General features: G+C 39.9%; 2 protein-coding genes across 16 annotated transcripts in view; one reads left to right on the top strand and one right to left on the bottom strand.

Annotated features, from left to right (window-relative positions):
• The window catches only part of GPM6B (glycoprotein M6B), a 166858-nt gene extending 155623 nt beyond the window's left edge, over nucleotides 1-11235 (top strand). For 5 of the 8 annotated variants that reach the window (XM_034950003.2, XM_034950002.2, XM_003805697.6 and 2 more), the window contains 4 exons: nucleotides 2197-2368; nucleotides 4761-4834; nucleotides 5982-6047; nucleotides 9237-11235. In XM_034950003.2, the coding sequence (XP_034805894.1) occupies nucleotides 2197-2368; nucleotides 4761-4834; nucleotides 5982-6047; nucleotides 9237-9386 (462 nt within the window). In that variant the 3' untranslated portion in view covers nucleotides 9387-11235. Of the gene's footprint in view, nucleotides 1-2196; nucleotides 2369-4760; nucleotides 4835-5981; nucleotides 6048-7660; nucleotides 8819-9236 lie in introns of those variants that run through there. The other 3 variants (XM_034950004.4, XM_003805696.6, XM_003805695.6) reach the window with 1 other exon arrangement.
• The window catches only part of OFD1 (OFD1 centriole and centriolar satellite protein), an 83781-nt gene continuing 72813 nt past the window's right edge, over nucleotides 8998-19965 (bottom strand). For 5 of the 8 annotated variants that reach the window (XM_034949994.2, XM_034949995.3, XM_003805693.4 and 2 more), the window contains 6 exons: nucleotides 19818-19918; nucleotides 18410-18520; nucleotides 14986-15143; nucleotides 14045-14215; nucleotides 13484-13551; nucleotides 13041-13199 (listed from right to left, as the gene is read on the bottom strand). In XM_034949994.2, coding sequence (XP_034805885.1) covers nucleotides 13157-13199; nucleotides 13484-13551; nucleotides 14045-14215; nucleotides 14986-15143; nucleotides 18410-18520; nucleotides 19818-19918 — 652 coding nt within the window. In that variant the 3' untranslated portion in view covers nucleotides 13041-13156. Of the gene's footprint in view, nucleotides 12584-13040; nucleotides 13200-13483; nucleotides 13552-14044; nucleotides 14216-14985; nucleotides 15144-18409; nucleotides 18521-19817; nucleotides 19919-19965 lie in introns of those variants that run through there. The other 3 variants (XM_055106477.2, XM_063601929.1, XM_063601927.1) reach the window with 2 other exon arrangements.

Raw genomic sequence — 19965 nt, 5'->3', positions numbered from 1 at the left:
CTTGATTTCATTGCCAGTCATTCATGCGCTGTCTGCATCTCTGGCCACTGGCACCTCATGTGCTTCCGTTTCATCCATACGCTTAACAGATCACAATGCTGACCTGCCTTGGAGGGTGTGAGGAAGATGCAGGTGACGGGGCAGGGCTGAGGATGCTGGGGACAGAAACAGGACAGAAAGTCATGTGAGGTGGAGAAGGTGGATGAGATCTGCCCGCTAGGGAAGCAAAGCTGCCACTCCATCACCAAAGGCCTTTGTCTCCTCAGTCCTGTGAACCCAAAAGTATCTGAAACAGGTATCAGCCAATTTAGAAAGTTTATTTTGCCAAAGTTAAGGATGCACCCATGACACAGCCTCAGGAGGTCCGGACAACATGGGCCTAAGGTGGTCAGGGCACAGCTTGGTTTTATACATTTTAGGGAGACGTGAGACATTTATCAATGAATGTAAGATGTACATTGGTTCCGTCCAGAAAGGTGGGGACAACTCGAAGCAGGGAGGGGGCTTCCAGGTCACAAGTAGGTGAGAGACAACTGGTTGCATTCTTTTGGGTCTCTGATTAGCCTTTCACTGAATATACAATTCACATGGGAGAGGAGGGTGGAGGAATAGTCACTTATGCCTGGTCTGGCTTGGTGAAACGACAGGGCAGAGGAAGCAATCAGATATGCATTTGTCTCACATGAGCCTCAGAGGGATGACTTTGAGCTCTGTCCTCTGTCCACGAGGAATTTCCTTGTGGGCAAATTGTGAGGGAGGTATGTAGCTTTATCTTTGTGCTATCTTGTTTAGGAATAGAATGGGGGATTTGCCTGTCGCAGTTCCCAGCTTGACTTCTCCCTTTGGCTTAGTGATTTGGGGGTCTGGAGATTTTTCTTTCGTAGTCCTGTGTGGGAGGTTTGTGCCCAGGAACTCACTGAGGAAGCAGCTCTGGACGCTAGAGGCCTCCATGACAGGGCCAGCTCGCAGCGGGGACCTCTGGGAGGGGGACAGTGGCCTTCCCTCTGGAGTCCTGGCCTCTGACAGAAGGGAAGGCTCACTGAAGCCAAGAACCACCAGCTCCCTCCTGCTCAGGTCCTGTTTTCTTTTGAAGGGAAAGAAACCTAGTCTGGAGCAGCAGTGGGAGGAAGTGGGAGGTGGAACTGCTGAAATCTGCTTCTCTGAATATTTTTGGAGGTGCAAATGCTTCCTTGCAGTGCAAGGGAAAGTGTCTCGTTTCTGCAGTTTCCTGGCATTGTGACCATCAGGAGGTGGCCTCCAACCGCCCAGGTATCTCCTGCAGCACAGAAAGTTAGGGGGGACCATCAGGTCTCCACCATCAGCTTCAAAATAGAAAAGCCAAACTAGCACTCCACACCCTCTGTGGGCGCGCCTTCTGAGAACACAAATACCACGTTTTTGAGGCCGCCTCACAAAGCTCTCTGAAAAGTGGTCAAGGCAGAGGAAAGCCAAGCAACGGGATTCTATTCTTCCTGGATTGCCCATGACAGTGTGTGGGTGAACACCTGAAGCTTTTTCCCTAAGCCGTTGCTTTGCTTGCAAAGCTGCTGTGAGTCTTAGAGACAAAAGAAAACTAGAGGAAAATGAGAATTTTATAGATCGAGCATTAAGCTTGTATTCGTGATTATTTGAAACTTTTGGTAATTTTGCAGAATCAGGAAACTAGCAAAGTTCTTTTTGAGAGAGGGCTTCTTGTGGCAATTGCTATTCTCTGTGAGCCAACCTGTTACGAAAAATAAAGGTAACTTTTGAGAAATTAATATGAAGTTATAATTCAGTGGTATATGGAATACATCCAGAATCTATCCCACGTTAAGTAGCATGTTCTGCATTTTCAGAACGGCTATTTAGAAAGAGCACCTCTTGAGAGGCTGCCACTGATTAGCTCTGTGACCTTGGATGAGTGAGATCACCTCTTGGGGTCTCCTGTCCTTGTTAGTTCAGAGTGACCCGAAAGGCCCTGACATTGCTTCGGGCACTCCAATTCTAGATCCTCTAGCTCTGGGGAATGTGGCTGGCTCTTACTTCCCCTGCTCCAGTGCTGGCTTTTCCTTCTTGCTACCAATGCCGGGGCGAGGGTCCCCACAATGTGTTCCACAGGTCAGTATTGGGCCTGAAAATGCACAATCCTTCCACTCAGGGGACACACATCTACCTGTTTCAGTGATGATTGTCCTTCCTCTTGTTTTGGCCTAGTTCGTTTTCCTCACCTATGTGCTTGGAGTGGCCTGGCTGGGTGTGTTTGGTTTCTCAGCGGTGCCCGTGTTTATGTTCTACAACATATGGTCAACTTGTGAAGTCATCAAGTCACCGCAGACCAACGGGACCACGGGTGTGGAGCAGATCTGTGTGGATATCCGACAATACGGTACTTCCTTCTAACTCACCCCTCCCCCAGTTATTTCATTATCCTCTCGTGCATATGTCTGGACCTAATTATTACATGCGCATCCTTTTAATTGTCATGATCTGTTTCATCCCTTCTATTAGAGTAATTTTATACTTTTCCCTTCAATATGCTATTTTCTGGGTGGAAACTTTAGGGAGGCTTTTAGCTTGCTAGGTATCAAAATTTCGTTATATTTTCATGTTAAGTGTGTAGTGAAAGAAGCTTTTCTTAATATGAAACTACTTTATAATGCAGTTCAATCAAAAAAGACTTCTGGATCTCCGCTATAAAAAGATTATATTTTTTCTTTATTTTCAGTTTTATAACATCCAACTTTCCATTCAAAATAATATTGCACACATTGTATAATTCAATTAATTTGCACATCCAACTTCTCAAATCTGGTCTTTTTAAAATGACCAACTGCCTAAACTTCATCTGTATTGAAAAATACAACGTTAGATCCAGCCATATTTTAAAGTCATCAGAACATACTCTATAAAAATCATTATCAGCTGTTAGAAACCAGTTCAAACATTTTCTAATGAGTGAGATCCTTACAATGGGATCTAAGGTTGGTTCATTGTGACAAACCCCAGAAGAGACCACTGGCTCCTCCTGTCAATTAATTTGGGACTCGACTTCGCTGCTGAGTAAGAGAGGGCAGCTGAGTAAGAGGGCAGCGTCCTAAGGGAGGAGTCTAATTACTGCTTCCAGCCACGATGGTAGGAAATCTTTTCTTGGCAGAAACAACCGGGGGTGGGGGGGAATAGCTTTCATCAGAATTGAAGAGGAAATAACTGTCCTTCCAGAGCTTTTCTGAAGAGAGATGACTATTTCATTTTTGCTGTTTTTCTCATGTGGCTTAGTCTCAACATCTTACCTTACAACATAATACTAAATTTGCTTGAAACTACCTATCAGACTAACCTCTTCTCACAAAGACCAAGGCTGAACAACACTGTTCTTTATGATAGAGCTAAAAACGGAGCCTAAAGTTGGCTGTTAAAGTTATTTGTAAATGAATATCTAAATGTATATCATTCTCCTATTCCTTAAAAGTAAGTGTTTTGCCACAAATTCTTGGTAATCAGCAATCATCTTTTTAAACCCTCTATATTTGCCTATTTATTGTTATAGTTACTGGTTTCACTGATAATTTGGGGTAATTTCCCATGCTTCTGAAGTATAAAGATGTACTCTTGGCCCGTGTCAAGGATGAAAGGAATAAGGATTTTTTTTCTTCTAATACTCCTTTCCTTAACCTCCTATGAGTGTTTAATATTTAAGCACAAACTTATGCATTAAAGGGGAAAAAAAGCAGCAGCCCACTGGACAACTGTCATTGCAGAGGAGCCTCAGGGTTTAAGTGAGAGAGAAATCATAGACTCTGCTTGTCCCACCCTCTGGGGTAAAGGACAGTAGTGTTTTTCCTTTTAAAAAATTTCCGGCCAGGCACGATGGCTCATGCCTGTAATCCCAGCACTTTGGGAGGCCGAGGTGGGTGGATCACGAGGTCGGGAGTTCAAGACCAGCCTGGCTAAGATGGTGAAACCCCGTCTCTACTAAAAATACAAAACTTAGCTGGGCATGGCGGCAGGCACCTGTAATCCCAGCTAGTTGGGAGGCTGAGGCAGAGAACTGCTTGAACCCGGGAGGTGGAGGCTGCAGTGAGCCAATATCGCAGCACTCCACTCCAGCCTGGGCGACAGAGCAAGACTGTCTCAAAAAAAAAAAAAAAAAAAACCAATTTGATTTTCAGTCCAAAAATATTTTCTAATATGTTTATAAGACATAATAAAAATGAATATAAAAACAAAGACAAAGTACAAATCCAGAGTTTTTTATTGGATTCCCACAAACATAAATTACTCTGTCAAATTGCCATGAAAGTTTGAGTGTATACTTGCAATTTTGGAACTTAACTCCTGGCAGACCAGTAACAGAGCTTGGACAGCAAGGCCACAGACCACAGCATTCATGAGGAAATGTATTTTGACCTCAACGTGATAAAATGCTTTATGAGGGGGTTGTCCTGCAGTAACTATAGGGAAAGCCTGGCTTTGAAAATTAATCTTTACAAATATGAACTTCCAAATGTGAACCCTCACTGAATAAAGCACAATTTGTAGGGGGAAAAAAAATCAGGCTGTTTAAATCTCTTATGGACTAGTTGGCTTTGCTTTTGGCCTATTGTTCAAATGGGGCTATTTATTCCAAAATGCTTGTTCTGCAGACAGCAGATCCATCAATTCTTAATGAAGAACATAGCCTACAATTACACTGTAACTGGCATCCAAAGTGGTGGGGTCTATTAAGAACATGAGGCACTATAGTTTGTACTAACATCCTATTGGGGTTCATTTTACAGGTATCATTCCTTGGAATGCTTTCCCCGGAAAAATATGTGGCTCTGCCCTGGAGAACATCTGCAACACAAACGAGGTAAACTCATCACAGTTCAGAATAACCCTTGAGTATTAGGCTGAGAAAAAAGGGTTCTCCCAGCTGTAGAAAGAGCGAGAGAGATGGTTAAAATGCCATTAAGGAAAGCTCCTTGTTTAGAATCTTTAAGATAGAGCTATATGTAACCATCACTATTCAGCCATTTTTGACCTACAAAAATGGTCACTTCATATGGTCCAACACATTTGGTGAAAATCCTTAAGAAGTGGAGGGCTTTTCCTTTGGGCAATAATTTAGAGGTGATCCCAAACCTAGAAATCTAATAATATATCTAGGGCAATAATTTAGAGGTGATCCCAAACCTAGAAATCTAATAATATATCTAGGGCAATAATTTAGAGGTGATCCCAAACCTAGAAATCTAATAATATATCTAGATTCTTCTCTCACCTCTTCTTCTACTCTTTCTACTTTGAAAGATTTTCAAAGTAGAACACCTGTCACAGAACGGATGTAAGTTAATTTTCATAGAGGAGTCCCTCTATTTCATAGAGGAATTTGTGTATATACCCAACTTTTAATAAATGAGGCCACAGTTAATCATTTATATTTCTGGAATGACTTGCTACTTCTCTAATTCTCATTCGTCCTTACTAGGGAGTGTGTCCTAACACTTTGGTTTAAATTGTCTCAGCCCTAGAACATTCTTCAGTCATTGGCTTGTAACTGTTTATAAAGGAAAATTCTTAAATGCATTCGTAGGTGCTTGTATATTTGAGAAAATCCTGGCAAGCTTTTAAGAAGCAGTGAGTTACAGAAATAATCAGCTCCTACCCTATCTGACTTGTCAATTTGTATATCCATAATATGCAGTGGCTTGAAGCAGGGCTCCCCACCGTGGCTGCATGTTACAGCCATCAAGGCAGCACTATGTTATACTGATGGCTGAGGCCCAGCCCTTAGGTATTCAGATTTAATTGATTTGGGGGGCAGTCTGGGCATCAGAAAGTTTTTAAAGCTCCTCGGGTGATTCCACCATGAGGCCAGAGCATGAAGAGAAGGCAGGCCTGTGCCCAGTCTTGCAGAGAATAGCTGCAAAGGAGACAGATGAAGCAGCACCCCACAATGAGTGTAGGCCATTTCATTTAACATCAAATGCTTATGTTGATGCCCTGTTCTTTTGTAGTTCTACATGTCCTATCACCTGTTCATTGTGGCCTGTGCAGGAGCTGGTGCCACCGTCATTGCCCTGGTGAGTAATGGCCCCAAGACCACCCTAGTCTAGCCTCCTCCCTCCAGCCTCTAAATGACAGATTTCCCTTCCAGCTTTTACCAGCCTATTGAAGCCAATGATTCTGGCACTCAACCTTGGTTAACTGGCGCCTGTGTTAACTTACCACATGTAGTTTACAGAAAGTATTAGTTGGTTACCTTGGCACTGATTGTAGGTGATGTAATTTGGACTCTGGAAAGAAAAGAGGGTATCAACACCTATCAACTAGGCCTAGCATATTACCTTGTTGCACTGAGCACTTAGCTTCATGACTTCAGTCGCAGACAGATGCAATGCTCACGTGAGGCATTACCCATTTCTTTGCCAAGGGATATTAATTTACAAGTGGAGATATGCACATATACATACATTTATATAGTCACTCATACAGGGTAGCTGTGTTCCATAAAGTCACCTCAAGCACTGAATTAGCGAATGCTGGACCACTGCTCCTAGGGGAAATACATGGCTAGGTTTCTGTGAGCCTCTGGTCACATCATTTTCAGCAACCTATCAACACATAAGCTTGTTTCGTGTGTTTCTGTGTAAATACACCATATTTAATATATATTGTTGATTCCTTAATATTGAATTCATGGCCAATAGCTCTATCCCTATGCCTGAATGAAGCTTCTCTAATGAACATTTTCTCTGGTCAGGCAGTTTGCAACCTTCTTGCACTTAGGGACTCTAGACAGCACTGCAGCACTATGCTTGGGAGCCATTTTAAGCAGCAAAATCACCCACAAAATGCACAAAAATGTGAAAAACGTGGCACTAAAGATACTTCGAGTATACTTATTTACAGTCTGAGAGCTGAAACAAGAAGGCAGAGTATTGCCTTGTTCAGCCTCAGCTGGGAATGTGCATACCAGGCAACTCAACTTTCACCGCTCTGCACATGTCTGCTAATAACTGCGAAAGAAGTGCCTCAAGTATTAAGGATTACAAATGAATCTTAGCAAGTAGGCAGTCACAAATATGGAATCTACAAGTAATGAAAATCAACTGTATAAATACACGCTCTTATGTATGTATGTTTGTATACATGTAATTTTGGAGGGCTTGGTTTGTGATTTCAGGAAAACCAACTAAGATTGGTAGAGCAAGGGAAAAATCTCAGCTGCTTGTAAATTATTCATTCCCAGTTTTTCTGACCATTAAATCCCCTTAGAATCTATGAAAAAAACCACCTGTAAAATCATGGGGTGACCTGTTCTTTTGGTTGAGCAACAGGTAGGAAAGATAACTGCCTGCTGCTGAGCAGGTGGTTTTGGAAAGATGAGAGGATTAAGGCATTTAGCTTCATCCTTCTCATGCTGTTCACCCAGCTCTCTGTCTTGTTATTCTTGAAACACATCCAAGTCCTTTTAATAAACTCACTGAGGGCAGAACCAATGACTTACATTGTACATGTGTGATGAGAAAAAGTCTGTGTGTGCTAGATAGGAAAATTGTCTGTTGTGATTTTAAGTGGGAAAAAAACACCTTAGACTATGAGCAGGCACCCGTCCCCACCCAAGTTTAGAAGTGTCATGGCATCGGCCCTCACTGCCTGTATCTTACTGTCCTGTTTTGTTCTCTTCCACCAGCTGATCTACATGATGGCTACTACATATAACTATGCGGTTTTGAAGTTTAAGAGTCGGGAAGATTGCTGCACTAAATTCTAAATTGCATAAGGAGTTTTAGAGAGCTATGCTCTGTAGCATGAAATATCACTGACACTCCAGACTAAAGCAGAGTCTAGGTTTCTGCAATTTTGTTACAGTAATTTGTAAATAGCTTTAGTAAACTCACCTTGCATGGTAGATTAATAAGATGACTTACTGTACATGAATTACACAATAATGAGATCTGGCTATTTCCACATTTTGAAAAGGATTCAGTTATTTACTGACAGTGGTGAGCATCCTTTTTAAAATAATGTTCTCATACTTAAACATTAGAGAGCAGTATCTTTAAATGAATTATTAACACTTTGGAATACTTACATTTTCTGTTATTTTTGATTGCCTGATAACCAGTTTCAATGATGAAAATGAAAACAAGTGCTGAAGATGAAATGGAAGAGAACCGTTTTAATCTGGATTTTGTTTTGTCACACCTTCTGGAAAATACTTTGCAAATATGTTCTAAATTTAAAACAATTTTTTTATGATCACATGCTTCACTACCAAATGACCCTCAAATAAGCCAGATGAAAATTTGAAGAAAAAGGTCACCCAGTTCTCTGAAAAAAAAAAAAAAAAAAAAAAAGGATTTATATGTGGGTAGTTTTTTTTTGGTACAACACAATCATTCTGTTAGAGCCCACAAAATTGGTAACCTTAAATTGTGTGTTTTGGTAAGTAATAACTGTTTCCTCATAGCTAGTTCTCAAGCTGCATGTAAGATTTTAATGGGAAGAGAAAATAGGCCTGGACCTGAAGGTCTCAAATATGTTGAGAAGGAAGTATGAACTATAAGGAACTTGAGATGTAGATTTATTTTGCAGGAAATACGAGGAAAATAGGAAAGAAGTGTTTGCCGCATCAAGTGTAAAGAATGATACTGAGGATTTTTACATTTTATGAAATGAAATAATGGCATTTACAAAATGTAAAGTAGTTTCACAACTAAATTTTGTTAACAGAGACTGCATGCTTTGCTTATAGTTCTTAATTTTGGTTTTGACATTCATTTAGTTTTTTCCATGTTAAATATGTAGTTTAATTATTTACTCAAAATAAACATTGTTCATGCTTTTAGGCCTTTGGGGGAATTGATTTTTTATCCACAGGTAGAAAATGGTCTTTGCACACACTACACTTATTTCAAATATACAATGTGCTCCCGAACTTTCGCATTAGTCTTTAAAATTACTCTCAAAATGGTATTAAAAAAAAAAAAAGCACCCTCTCGTATTTCATTTTTGCTTTTTCTTAACAATACCTTTGGCCATTTTTTTCCAGTTCACTATGTTTGTATACTAACTTTTCTTCAGCCTTTTAATGCGAAGCCAACTAGTAGAGCATGCTTTCAGGATCTGACAGCTCTGCTAGTAGAGCGAGTATTAATACTGAATTAACCTTCGTCCCTTTAAAGTCAAGTCCGTCTAATCTAACTAGCGCCTCGCTTTGCCTTCTCACATGCTCACTAGCCATCATGCTCACCCTTCTCTTCCAGATCCACTTCCTCATGATACTGTCTTCTAACTGGGCTTACTTAAAGGATGCGAGCAAAATGCAGGCTTACCAGGATATCAAAGCAAAGGAAGAACAGGAACTGCAAGATATCCAGTCTCGGTCAAAAGAACAACTCAATTCTTACACATAAATGTTTGCCAGAGTGTTTCGGCCGACGTATTTACAGCTCTGACAAATCATCAGACAGCTGCTCTGCAGTACAGATGTGTATCCCACCAAACTAATGTAGATGTACAAACACTTCACTGTCTGTCTCAAGCTGCTGGGATGTATCTCTAGGAAAACCTTCCAGTGGGTAAATCTTTTTCTTTAGAACAAATATTGGAGGTTTCATGTTAGCCATTTTAAAAGGCAACACTTTGACAAAATGATCGTTCATACTTTGGGAATTTGTGGCATGTTCACATTTATTGCTAGGGCAATTCTACCAAGACACTCAATGGAATATGTCACACTCCTTAATAGGGACCTGTGACTCCTTAATAAGGACCTGTGACATGCCAGCATCAAGGGATAAGACCGTAAATTCACATATATGCCATCTGTCCTCAAGTGTTATCTACATAGGAAATAAAATGGAATTGATGTAAAGTTCCATTTCTGACAGCTGACATTTATTAAACTTTGGATCAAAGATAATGTGATTCTTATGATTGATTTCTCAAATTAGCTTTTCCCTCCCAAGTCCAGGACCCATTAATTTCCTGAGCCAATCAGAAATATATTTTTCAATAATGCTAAAATTAGCTACAATTCTGCTGACCCTACTATTAAAGAATCTGGATGCTGGACTCATTGACAAGCTTTCCAGAAGCAATTTTATAACAGATTTCATTTTAACAAAATACTGATCCAATTTTCATTATTCTTGAGAAATGTCAGCTTTGCCTTAATGAGTATTTGCTTTAAATTTCTAAGAATTTATATCATAACTAGAGACCCAAATATCTTTCACAGAATTTTGTTCCATAAATGTTTTTCTTAATTAAGAAGTGTTACCTTATTAAAATGACCACCATTCTAAACCATTTTTCAGTGGTCTGGATACTAAGTTTACAGTTTCATACCAACTATCTAAAACCTAATTGCAAATTGACCACAGACCTCTAACCTCCTACTTTTATAGACTTGAATACTTAAGTAATTTAAATTAGGGTTGGTATTTCATTTTTTTCTTATCTATATCTTAGTTTCCTGGAATAATAAAGTTTGATGTTCAGCAAGAAAACTGCTTGAGTTTAAGCCATTTTCAAAAGAAAATTGCCTTTTACATTATTGTGTTCCAGAACATTAAGTGACTGTAGGTACTGGGTATTAGTGATGGTAAACTTTGTGTTGTTCTTTATGAAATGATCCATATAACTGTTGGGTGCATCAGTGCTTTTCAAAGGGGCTGCTTACTATAGGGTTAACTATGTATATTCATTGTTAAGAGTTAACTTGTGGTTTGGCTGTTTCCTGGATTTTATAACATATACATGTGCAGAAATGTATTCAAATGAAAGGAAGCATACCTTTATCAAGATGCTATTAAAATTGAACATCAAGTATAATATTTCATTTGGATTCTCTTTTTTGGTTAATGCCTAAAAATGCCTATTTGGGATTTTTTTTTTTTTTTAATTAAGAGAAGCTCTCTTCTGTGTAGAACAGTTGTTCCAAAATAGCTTAGTGTTTTGTTTTCCTGTTGCATGACAGATTTAACTATTCTTTCCAGCAGTGGAGGTGCTGTCAGAGTCCAGTGTTCTAGAAGAGGCAGTGTCTAAAGCCTAATTTTACTTTTCTAATTCTGGTAGCTATTACCAGGAATTTTTGAAAGTTTTGTTTAAGTAGTCTAATATTTTTTATGTAAAGAGCATTAAATTTTGCTATGTATAAATTTTTGTAACCTAACAGTGAATCAATATTTTCTATCAGTGCCAAGGGCTTCCTGTAGTTCTATTCAAGTGTTACAATAAATATTTGTAGATAATAGTCAATACTTGTGTATGCTTATTTTAAAGATCTATTTAGGTGGAAATAGTTGTGGATGTACTAAGAGTAATGAAATAAAATTATAGCTTCATTCACTTGCCTTTTTACCATACATAAATCCTATCTTTCTTTGTTCTCAGTATGGTTTCACTTTTGAATAATGTGCAGAGTCAAGATTTCACATTGGTATGGAAATCAAATCTGTGAGTGCTAATTGTTTTATTTCTGGCAAAAATCTCTTCAAAGAAAATATTAAATAATCCACTGGGCTGTATTGGGCATAAAAGTGCCACTAGCACGTCTGTAGTTCTCTATAAAGTAAGAATTTTTCTGACTAGTTTTTCAACAAATAAATGCCATCTACCTATAGGATCAACAAAGCTTAAACTTGGGCAAAGCAGAAACAAAATAAGGGCATGTGTGTAGTTATTTTTCAAACCAAAGGTACAAAAGTCTATTGAAAGATTTACTCTGGAATACAAAAAAACCTAGTTCTAACAGTTGACTCTCTAGAGTAGCCGAGCTAAATATGTTACTTAGGATTTTATTTTATAATCTGTTTAAACTCTTATCTCTCAACATGATTATGCATTTGGATTCTCTGCGTCTGACCTTTCTTAGTGAGGCCCAGCCTTTGTCACTATTGACACATGGCCATTCCTAAATGAGGTGCTGACTCTAGATCATCACCCTTCCTTCATGCATGGCAGAACAATCAGGAGGCTCAATTAGTGTGCTATTTGTCACACTACTTAGTATCTTCTGTTTAAGTAGCATTTTGTGCAATTATTTAAGTCACATGAGTCACCAGAGGAAAACTGTAAATAATGGTTAGATAAAATCACAAGCAGCCTCTTAATTATCCATAGTGATCCTGCCACAAAACCTAGGACCCTTTAGAGGGTTCAGTAGAGATTTTTTTCCAGTTCTGCCTTGTAAAACTTGATTTTTTAAGAGATGAAAATGAAGTCAATTATAGGGAAGGAGCCCATTCATTTAAAAACAAACGAAATACTTGAAGCCCATTCATTAAGTATGAGGACCAAAGGTTCCATAATAAAGATGCTATCTCAGTCTGTTCCTGCTGCTATAGCAAAATACCTTAGACTGGGTAACTTACAAAGACCAGAAATGTATTTCTTACAGTTTTAGAGGCTGGGAAGTCCAAGATCAAGGAAGGCACTGGCAGGTTCGATGTCTGGTGAAGGCCCGGTCTCTGCTTCCAAGATGGTGCCTTGTTGCTGTGTTCTCCAGAGGGGATCAATGCAGTGTCTTCAAATGGTGGAAGGGCAAAAGGGCCTAGCTAGTTCCATTGAGCCCTTTTATAAGGTCACTAATCCCACTCTTAGTCACCTGCAAAAGGTGCCACCTCTTAATTCTATCACACTGGGGGGTTTAAATTCCAACATATGAATTTTGGAGGGACACATACATTCAAACCACAGACATCAGAAGTAAAGACCAGAGGCAGTATCTTTCTTACTATTTCTAATGCCTAGAAAAATCTGTTTTTATGTTCAGGGACAAAACAGGAGTGTGCTAGGAAAAATGACCTCCTGTTTTACAGGTGGCAGCCCAACTTTGGAGAGAAAAGAACACAGCTTAAACTTCCAAAATGTAGGCCTGCAGTTGAGCAATAAGATAGGTTATACTCATTTATAAATTTAAGACAAAAATAAGGAGGTTAAAAGCCAGTTACTTTTATTATAATGAATGAGAAATACTATGACTGGAGAAGAGGTTTCACGTGACTAGATTATTCTTGGTTCACACACTATGGTATCAAAATTAATTATGGAAAAAACCCACATTGGATTACACACATTTTTATTGAGTTTTGTCTGATGATAGGGAAACATTTACAAAGGAGTAAATGTTATGTAACTTCTCACGGTATGTAAGTTAGAAGCTGGGCAGCAAACATGGTTACCAAGAGTCGTCTAGTTCTTCATGAGAAAAGCCTGTTAAACTAAATTAGGGAAAGATAAAAATTAAAATGTAAAAATTTGTGTCAAGTTTATTTGCTATCTTCATAATGTTCTCAATTCCTTCCCTGGGGGGTTTCTGCCCTAGTTTACAATTTATATCAGGATCAATTTCACAAGTCAAAAAACTCAATTGTTTTTATAGTCACTAATTTTGACTGATTCAATAACTTCTTACAGGCAATCTCAAACATCTAACTGTTTCTCTTGGCTGACAAAATGAGCAATTAACAGTTTGTGTATGAAAGTGTGTAGGGAAAACAGGTACCTTTCGACTTTGTCACTAGATTGCAGCGTGTCCACTAGGGAGCCTTCTTGGACCATCTTTTTTGAGCTCTGATTACATGGAGAGGGTGGAAAATTTTGAAATTAGATATGCATTAATTTTATGAAATACTTTAAGAACCATTTTTGAAATATATATGTAATTTAAAAGTCTAAAAAAGAGGTGACTTTTAAACATGAAATTTAGCAAGCACATCAAAATAAACTATAGGGTATGCATTTAACACCCATAATACTTCAGGCCTACATAAAATATTAATGTCAGTATTAATGCATTTGATAGATCTTTTCTTTCTTAATGAGCCACCCCAACTTTTACAAATTAAAATCTCTTAAATCTTTTACCTTAAGCAAAAAAGCTATGAATTTTTGTCAAAAGAATAGTATATTTAAAAGACTCAAGGTTCCATTTGAACTTTGGATTTTCTATACTTTTCACCTTTTTGTCTTCAATGGAGAAGACGGATTCCCGTCCCAAGAAGTTAAGCCATGGAAGCCCTGGATGTCCCCCACCCACAGATTGCCCTGCCCATGGCACTGGCACCTTATCTGCCGACTCCTGGTCTTGCTCCTGCTGGATGATTTTCATGTATTTCTCTAAAGGATTTTCACTGTGAGCAGATTTGTCTTTTATTTCTTGATTACTCATTTCTAATTCATTTTCCATTTCTAATTCCTTTTTTATTTTAATCTTCAGTGATTCTTCAATCATCTTCTATAAAACAGGCACCAAAACAGAAAATACACAAATACATTTGTAAAACTTTTAAGTGTTTTAAAAATGCACTAATATTAATCCCGATCCTCCAAGTACAGCCTGTATGCCAGAGGACTAATTTTTAAAATTGAAGTCATTGCTATCATCAAAGGAAGACAAATATGTCATCTCAATGAAGGAAGGTATTAATTGGCAAGTGTCCTGTGCTTTGGACTTGAATTAACCAAGAGTCCAAGGAACATTCATATGTTAGAGTAATTCAAGCAAGACTTAGCAGGTGTGTTAAGTGGACAGAGTAATCCATCTGCTAGGACTAGAATTGGGACACAGAAGGCAAGAAGAGAAATAGAGAAAGGAGGGAGGGAGTGTGTGCCCCTGGAAGCAACTGTGAACTGGCAGCCATCTCCTCCCTTGGGTTCTAGTCCCAGCTAGCTGGCACTGACAGTCTCTTCTTTAAACCCTGTTTTCAAAGCAAAGTTCTGCAGCAAAGCACAGTCTACCTTTTTTACAGGCTTGTTTTAAGGATCAGATGAGAATGTACAAAAATTACCTTCAAAAACTATCCTTTACTACAAAACTCCTAAGCTTCACATTCTGTGCAGCCTTTCCCACTGCTTTTAAGACAAGGAGAGGACAGGGATGCCTTTTAAGGCACCTGCCGCACCTCTGACTTTGTACACCAATTGACTCCCCTCCCTGAGCTCAATGTACTTACGAAAGGTGTACAATGGAGCAACCAGTTCAGAGAATCAAGTCATACTTATTACCCTTTCCTGATACAGTTTTTCCAGTTCTCTTCGTTCCCTTTCTAAAACTTCTTGTAGGTTACTCTGCCTTCTTTCTTCTCTCTGCCTTCGTTCTTTCACTTGCTGTTCCCGTATTTTTTCTTCTTCCTTTTGTTCTTCAATTTGTTTCTGATCTACACCTAATAGGACAGAAAATAAAGAGTAGCTTCCAGTATCAGATTATTCAAATGAATGCAGGACCAGTCTGCAGGAGCCCTTGCCAAGACCCACGGAGACTCTGCTTGGCTTTTAGTTGACTCTGTGACCTGCTTCAAGTCACTATTTCATTTTCACTGACTTCAAGCTCCCGACCCCACTCCTTGAACTGTACCCTACTTCACTTGACTGAGACAAATACGTCACCCTCACCATAACCAACTCCAACTGTCCTCCTTCCATGTCACATGTTCTCATCCTCTTCACAGATCTCCTCCCTCCTTTCCAAGGCAAACCTGCATCTCTGCCTCTGCCTTTGATTATAATCCCTCCGCTATCTTTAGGACCCAGACTGAGCCATTAATCCCTATTTCTGTACACAGTAGTTTTAGAAGTCTTACTCCCATAAAGATGCTCAAGTCTGTCCTACCCCAACAAAACAGAACAGAAATCACACCACTGCCCTCCCCCTGCCATTCCAGCCATCTCACTGTTCATTCCCCACTTCCTCCAAACTGACGGCAGCCCTTCCTGGGGTTTTAGCGATCACTTGTATATGGATCCTTTCCCTATCTTTTCCTCTACTCCTGGTCTCTCTCCCTAGCCTCGCGTCCACATTTCTGATAGTTCCTTGCCATCCGCATGTGGAAACCCCACAGCACTAGCTTCATCCCGGGCATGATCATCCCGGTCCTTCGATCATGCTCTTTCTACCCTCTATCCACTCAGCCACCAGCGTTTGCAGGTTCACACTCCCTGTCCTGTGGCTGCAACAGGGGCCCTTCTCACCATCTCCCTGGACTACTGAAACAGCCCAGTCAAGGCTCTTCCTGAAGCCAGTCTCTGCCTTCCAACAACCTGTGGTCATCTGCACCAGGCATTTCCTGAGGGGAAGATGTGGATCTGCTGTGCAGCATCTCCGCTAAGAGTCCTACGCCATGGTAGTCTGGGCTCTGACAACCTGCCCTTTTCTTCCCAGATTGATTTCCTACATCACCACCAACTTTGTACGAGAAATATTTCATCTGTACCAACCCACTCACTGGGGCCTGGCCGTGGCTCTATCTTCCTTGCTTGACATTCACCTTCACTGTCTCCTCAGCCTGTAGCACTCCCTTGCTCTCACAAAGTCTGAAATGCTATTCAAGACCCAACTGAAATGCCACCTCCTCCTTATTCCTGAAGTGACAACTAACCACTCCAGCATCTTACTTGCAGGATATCTTGTACCTGATCTGTCAAAAACTACATGTACTTGTTTCTTCCACTTCTATTCCTTCCAGGCAAGGCCCATACTTTAATTACTTGTCTGTTCCCTCTGCATCTTGGCACAGGTCCCTATATCTCAAAAGTTTTAATTAGACCCCAATCCCAGAGACAATTATGCTGACCTTTCTCTTCTGGCTCTGACCCATAACCTACATTTTTTTTTTCAACCCAAGCAATGCTAATAAGTAGAAAAATTCATAGGTTCAGCAGAGGACTTTGAACCTTTTTGCTGTGCCTTGTTCTAAAGTGATCAGCAGGAACTGAGTTTTACTAATAGGAGAGAAGCAACACAGTTTCTTCTCTCTCTCCCCCATCTCTTCTGAATCCTTCTCATGAAATTAAAATACCAGAGGAGACAGCTGATCATTTCCACAGGCAGAAATGCAACTTCCTCCTTGCTAGAGAAGAAAAAATAGTTACTCCTAAACAAGATCGCTTTCTTATATGGAATAGTAATCTCAAAATAGGAATGTTGTTTAAGCACCAATTACAAAATAAAGAGGAAAAGTGAGCTGCTTCTCTACTCTGGTGTATATTTTGTAGCTGCAGGGTGGTATACAGAAATCTCTTGGACACAAGGGGAAAGGAAGGAAGCATGTCCACGGGGCACCTCCGAGACACCAAATTTCACCCTTTTTGAATTCCCTTTGTGCCCAGATGAAGAGATGAAATGACAAATATAACAATTTCTCAATAACCAAAATGTCACTCGCCATGCTGCTTAATAATTTTTAAAGCAAATATTATAATCTATGTTCCATCTCAGCGGCAGAACACCTAGTTACTCAGTTGATTTCCCTTATCCTATCACGTTATTTGTATTCCCTCGCTCAGGTCTGTGCCAAATGAGTGCCTGTAGACACTCCCTCTTGTGGCCACGGCCCCTACTCAGCTGCTGCAGCCCCTCCCTGCTGCGGTCCTGGGTGATGGCCTGCTGACCATCTGCCTCCCCTGCTAGAAATCCAGGAAGGCGAGGGCTTGAGCTATATGCTCAGCGCTGAGCAAAGTGCCCAGCAGAGACAAGGCTTCTAGATCATGTCTCACTGAATGCTTTCCAAAGCAGATTTACTCTGGAATCAGCAACATCAACCCTCTCAAAATCTCTTGCCTCTTTCAGTTATTTTATATGTTCCTGGGTACCATGACTAAAACCAAGAAACTGCTAACAGGGGTTTTGGGTATGATGTTTTTCCAATGTTTGGGAGGGACTAAGAGGTGGCTTTACTTGAGAAAATTCCTTTCAGATTTGAGGATTAAACACTTGGTCCAAGAAGAAAAGGACCTGGCTGTTGGCTGAGCCCTGGAACAAAGCACAAAGCTCCCACGGCTCTCTTCCCATCTCCCTCCACCCGCAGGGAGGGAAGTGGGTAATCTGGAGGAGAAGAGGAAAAAGAGGAAGTGGGCCAGAGAAGAGAAGTCTGATGGCCAGTTTTCCTCCAGTGCTACGCTAACTCGGTGTCACAGCTTTTCCAAAGATTGAAATACGAAGTTTTTCTGTCCTAATTTCTTAAGACACAAAGGAAACAAGTAGATAGAAAAATAAATAATATTTAAATGTTACAATCATATTAAAGATATATGCTGGGAGTTAATTATTATTTCAATTTTTCACTGTGATTTCCCAAACTTTAAGGTTCCCAAGGAACAGTTTTTGCAGAAGAGTCTTGGGGAAAAGTCCAACTACTATGCCAGGCACTGAAGAGTAAATGAAAACACTTTTTAAGCAACTGGCCTGGGAAGCCTAAATGAGAAGCCTTTCCTTCCAACGTGTCCTTTCTCAGCACTGTCTTTACATGTTCACATGGGAATTACTTCAGAAATGTCATTAACAATATAATGACACCTATAACCCCCAACCCAAGATTCTGACTAATTTACACCTACAAGATGACTTCAGTGATACATGAAATAATTCACAGAGCACACGGACTGGTATTTAGTATGCGACCCTGCTGACTGTTAGTTCAAAAAAAGAACTTACTTGGGTGCTGATATGAGAGGGGCACAGCAGCTGCAGCAGCGTCCACATGAGACATATCCCCGGCAGGAGAAAGCCCGCCCATTTCCAACTGCCTTGGCACGTTCCCTGCAGCTGCATGAGGCACAATTGTCCCATGAGTCCTTAATAATAACACCAAGACAAAGAAGGGCAGTGCAGTGTGGGGGCAACTGACTGGAGCACGGGAACTGAAGCCAAAGTAACTGGGTGCGCCCTTTCCTAACAGGATTCTATGAAGTTCCCAACATAACCACTTGGCAACGTATTTGCTTGTCAGAGTGTTCTCGTAGTTGAAAGAATTAACTTTGTTTACAAAATTAGATTCGTTACCCAACAGGAAAATCAACCCAGTGACAGTGAAGAATTCAATTGGCTTGCTGATCATCATTTGAATTCTATTAAAATATCAATGATTTAACACAAAGACTTTAACAAATATTCACAAAATTTACCAAGCCCTCTCATTTAACTGTTCAAAATATTAACACTTTCAGATTTGAAGATGAAGTTTACAAGGCTAACCAATAGCTTATATGCAAATATAAAGATTTCTCAAGCTGGAAAGAACCTTAGAGATGATAGGCTCTACATGCTTATTTTACACTTACAAAGTGGCTACAAAGTAAGACAGTCTAAGGCAGGGCCATAGCCAGGACACCAGTTTCTGGACTCTTAATATTCTTTTATCTCTATTCTTTTACTAAAAATGAGGTTTTCTAAATCTGAGGCAATCAACTGAATCAGTACATTTAAAAAATAACATCCTTAGGCCGGGCGCAGTGGCTCATGCCTGTTATCCCAGCACTTTGGGAGGCCGATGCAGGCGGATCACTTGAGGTCAGGAGCTCAAGACCAGCCTGGCCAATATGGTGAAACCCCATCTCTACTAAAAATACAAAAAAACTAGCTGGGTGTGATGGCATGCACCTGTGGTCGGTCCCAGCTACTCAGGAGGCTGAGGCAGATGAATCGCTTGGACCTGGGAGGAGGAGGGAGATTGCAGTGAGCCAAGATCGGACCACTGTACTCCAGCCTGGGCAATAGAGAGAGACTCCATCTCAAAAAAATAAAAATAAACATTCTTGTATTCCATCAAAGGAAAAAATAAAGAAAAATCACTTATTTAACATCTGATAAGTTAATAGTTCATTTATAAGCTTAGCTCAAACTCTGAAATTATTAGTCATACTGAAGTTTTTAAAAAGTAAACACACACATGAAAATCATCATGGTAGAAAAATGAGGTGATACATCTGTACTTGTGGTTGTATCACAAAATAATGACCCAATTTGTAACTGCTTTTCTTTTTAAACCAATGGATACGTTTCACCAAAACTAAGCTTTCTAGATTTTCAACATATAAAAACTGGTATTTATATTTGAACTTACATTCAAAAGATGATTCAAACTCCTCATTATCCTTAAAAGCTAGCTTGTCCACATCTGAAAATTCACTTTTGTCTTGAAGTTCAGTTTGTCTTCGATAAAGACTAGATTGGAAGGATAAAACTCGTGAAGTTTCAATAATGGAAAACCA

Source organism: Pan paniscus, chromosome X (genome assembly GCF_029289425.2).
Source record: "Pan paniscus chromosome X, NHGRI_mPanPan1-v2.0_pri, whole genome shotgun sequence".
NCBI classification, from domain to species: Eukaryota; Metazoa; Chordata; class Mammalia; order Primates; family Hominidae; genus Pan; species Pan paniscus.
The sequence above is the reverse complement of the archived record's forward strand: the minus strand, read 5'-3'. Positions and strand labels throughout refer to the sequence as shown.